Genomic DNA, 2,712 nt, shown 5'->3' with positions numbered 1-2,712 from the left:
GTCATATGTCTGAGATTTAGTACCAGCTCACGCTCTCTCCATCCTACCTCAATGATTTTTTTTTCGCCTTTTAGACAGCATAAAACTCTTGAGGGCTTATCATTTCATTGGCAGTATTTCAATACTTGATTTAAAGTCCCGTTATAGAATTTATGGCTTTATGGGCTGTTAGTTAAGGTAGGCTTGACAAGGAGCTCGCTGAACAAAATGTTAGTGGAGATCAGCAATCTTTCTGGACCATTTCCCATCCATTTACAGGATGAAAATAAGAGATTGATTGGCTGGGATCCAGGTGTTTAATACTGATTGTGATGTTCACAAGATCTGCTCTGAGAAGAACACCGTCAGTCATCTGCAGACTCCATCTGTGGCAAGAGCCTGGGTTGTCTTCTCCAAAAGCAGTGGAAATATCCTTCCGAATGCGGAAGATCTACTCATCTTTTCGTACTAATACTTATTTTTTTGGCTATAGAAGATCAGTTGTTTGCCAACATCAATATTGTCCTGATAACCAAGTTGTCTTCTGATTTTGACCGAGCGAGTTGAGATAAGAGCCAAAGTTGTCTACCAAATGGTGGAAGCGTTTTCTTGAGCTTGGACCTCTTACCCATCTCTGCATTGAAACATTTCTTTAGCACCCAAGAAAATCAAAGATGTCTTCATCCACCTATCTCCTGACAACCAATGGATGCCTCTAAGATGTTTCTGGATACCTTATCTCTGGCAATTTATGTGATGACCATGTTTCTAGGCTTGCCATCCAACCTACTGGTGTTTTATATTTTCTTCAAAAGGGCTCGAAATAGATTGACCCCAAATCTCATCTACATGATGAACCTATGTGTCTCTGACCTTGTGTTCATCGTGTTCTTACCAATAAAAATAACGGAGACTTTTCTACATAGCTGGACCCTTCCGGAAATCTTATGTCCTCTGTTCAACTTCATACACTTCAGCACCATATATGCAAGTGTTTGCTTCCTCGCCGCTGTGAGTGTTGGCCGATACCTGAGTGTGGCTTTTCCTATCAAGTACAAAATTTACAAGAAGCCCAAGTATTCTTTCCTCATTTGTCTATGTCTCTGGGCCATTGTTTTTGTCCACGTGGCTTTCGTGTTCTTCTTGGAGACTTCTCAAAAAGGCAATCTTGAAATGTTCCTCTCCCAAGAAGACGATAAGGTGGTCTGCTACGAAAATTTTACAACTGAACAGTTGGCTTTGATAGTACCGGCAAGACTGGAGCTTTCCATTGTCTTATTTTTCTTGCCGTTGGCCATCACTATCTTTTGCTACACCCGTTGTATCCAAATCCTAATGAGATGTTGCATGCATGTCAAGCATAAGAAAAAAGCCATACGAGTTGCAGTGACCACCTTGACCGTTTTCGTCGTCTGTTTTGCTCCTTACAATATTTCTCATGTCGTTGGCTTCGCCGAGCAGAAGAGTGTGTCATGGCGTAAGACAGCTCTCTTGCCAAGCACTTGCAACGCCTTTCTGGACCCTCTCATCTTCTACTTCTTGTCTACTTCTGTAGACCAGGGCTTCTACCAAGCCTGGAAGTCACTGCAGAGGAAATACAGCATATCCAAAAGGAAATTCTCCTCTGTATTCATGAAGGAACTACCAGATCAGTCAAAAGAAATGACTATAAAAACAATATCGGCAACGGTATAATAACACCAAGCACATGAAAAAAGAATGCTCCAAGGATGACAACTTCCAACTCTTCAGTATAAAACTGGATAAAATCACCCAAAAAATGTCATCTTTTTAGGCAAATATTTGGGTCATGGGGGGTATTTGAGGTGGGTCCAGTTGACTGGATGTATCTGTGGTACCAGAAATGGTAGGTTTACATTATAAATTTAAGTTTTTAAGTCTTAGGTATTAGATATTCTTATACAGGTAATGAAATGTTGCTGGAAAAAAAATCTAAAATACAATCAAAATTTACATTTAAAATACAAATATTATTATTTTGGGAAATGTAAAACCGGTTATATTATATGTAAGATAACTAATGACCAACTGTGGACTATTATTGGAGAATTGAACAGCAAAGAATTGAATAGATGTAAAATGATGCAATATATTCGTCCTCATTTATGGTGCATATTATCAAAAGTATTCACACCCTGTCATATTATATTATGTACAGATGTAGCCATCCTTATCTTGACTCTTAAAACATTAAATACACAGTGGCAAGGAACTTTAACTTGACTTTTTCAATGGCTTTTGTTGTGTGATATCGCCCTGCAGCAAGTTATCAGAGTCAAGATAGACTTGGCTACATCTGTACAGTATGGAATTACAGTAAAAATTAGCAAATTCTCTACAAAGTGATCTACATTTATCACAACTATTAAAAGGTAGGGCAAAATAATTAAATGCAAAACTATTCACCCCCTACAAATGTGGCTTCACTGTCTATAGGTCTCCAGATTTGGACCCACCAATGTGTCCTTAATTTTCTTTGCAAAACTTGTCAAACCCTATTGTATTGAATAGTTATTGTCAATGATCAGCTATTTTCAAGCTTCAGGAATTGCAGAATCGTATTTTGCTTGGATGTGAATAGTTTTTCTCCTTGTTTTTCAATTGCTTACCATTTTCAAGATCTCTTCTTGCTGTAAGAGAATGGAAACATTCTTATTCACACCTAGAGGCTGAAAAACCCATTTGATACTGGTGTAGGGTTCGTTACAAGAG

General features: G+C 38.4%; 1 protein-coding gene across 1 annotated transcript; it reads left to right on the top strand.

Moving 5' to 3' along the window:
* The first annotated feature begins 684 nt into the window (after positions 1-684).
* On the top strand, positions 685-1,674 carry LOC142662683 (free fatty acid receptor 2-like). Its single transcript, XM_075840894.1, has one exon. It carries the CDS (start codon positions 685-687, stop codon positions 1,672-1,674), a length of 990 nt encoding a protein of 329 aa, XP_075697009.1.
* The last annotated feature ends 1,038 nt before the right edge of the window (positions 1,675-2,712 follow it).

Source organism: Rhinoderma darwinii, chromosome 10, assembly GCF_050947455.1.
Source record: "Rhinoderma darwinii isolate aRhiDar2 chromosome 10, aRhiDar2.hap1, whole genome shotgun sequence".
Classification (NCBI taxonomy): domain Eukaryota; kingdom Metazoa; phylum Chordata; class Amphibia; order Anura; family Rhinodermatidae; genus Rhinoderma; species Rhinoderma darwinii.
The sequence above is the reverse complement of the archived record's forward strand: the minus strand, read 5'-3'. Positions and strand labels throughout refer to the sequence as shown.

Bases quoted from the DNA above. Each gene is read 5' to 3' on its own strand.
- LOC142662683 (XM_075840894.1), top strand. From the start codon at position 685: ATGGATGCCTCTAAGATGTTTCTGGATACCTTATCTCTGGCAATTTAT.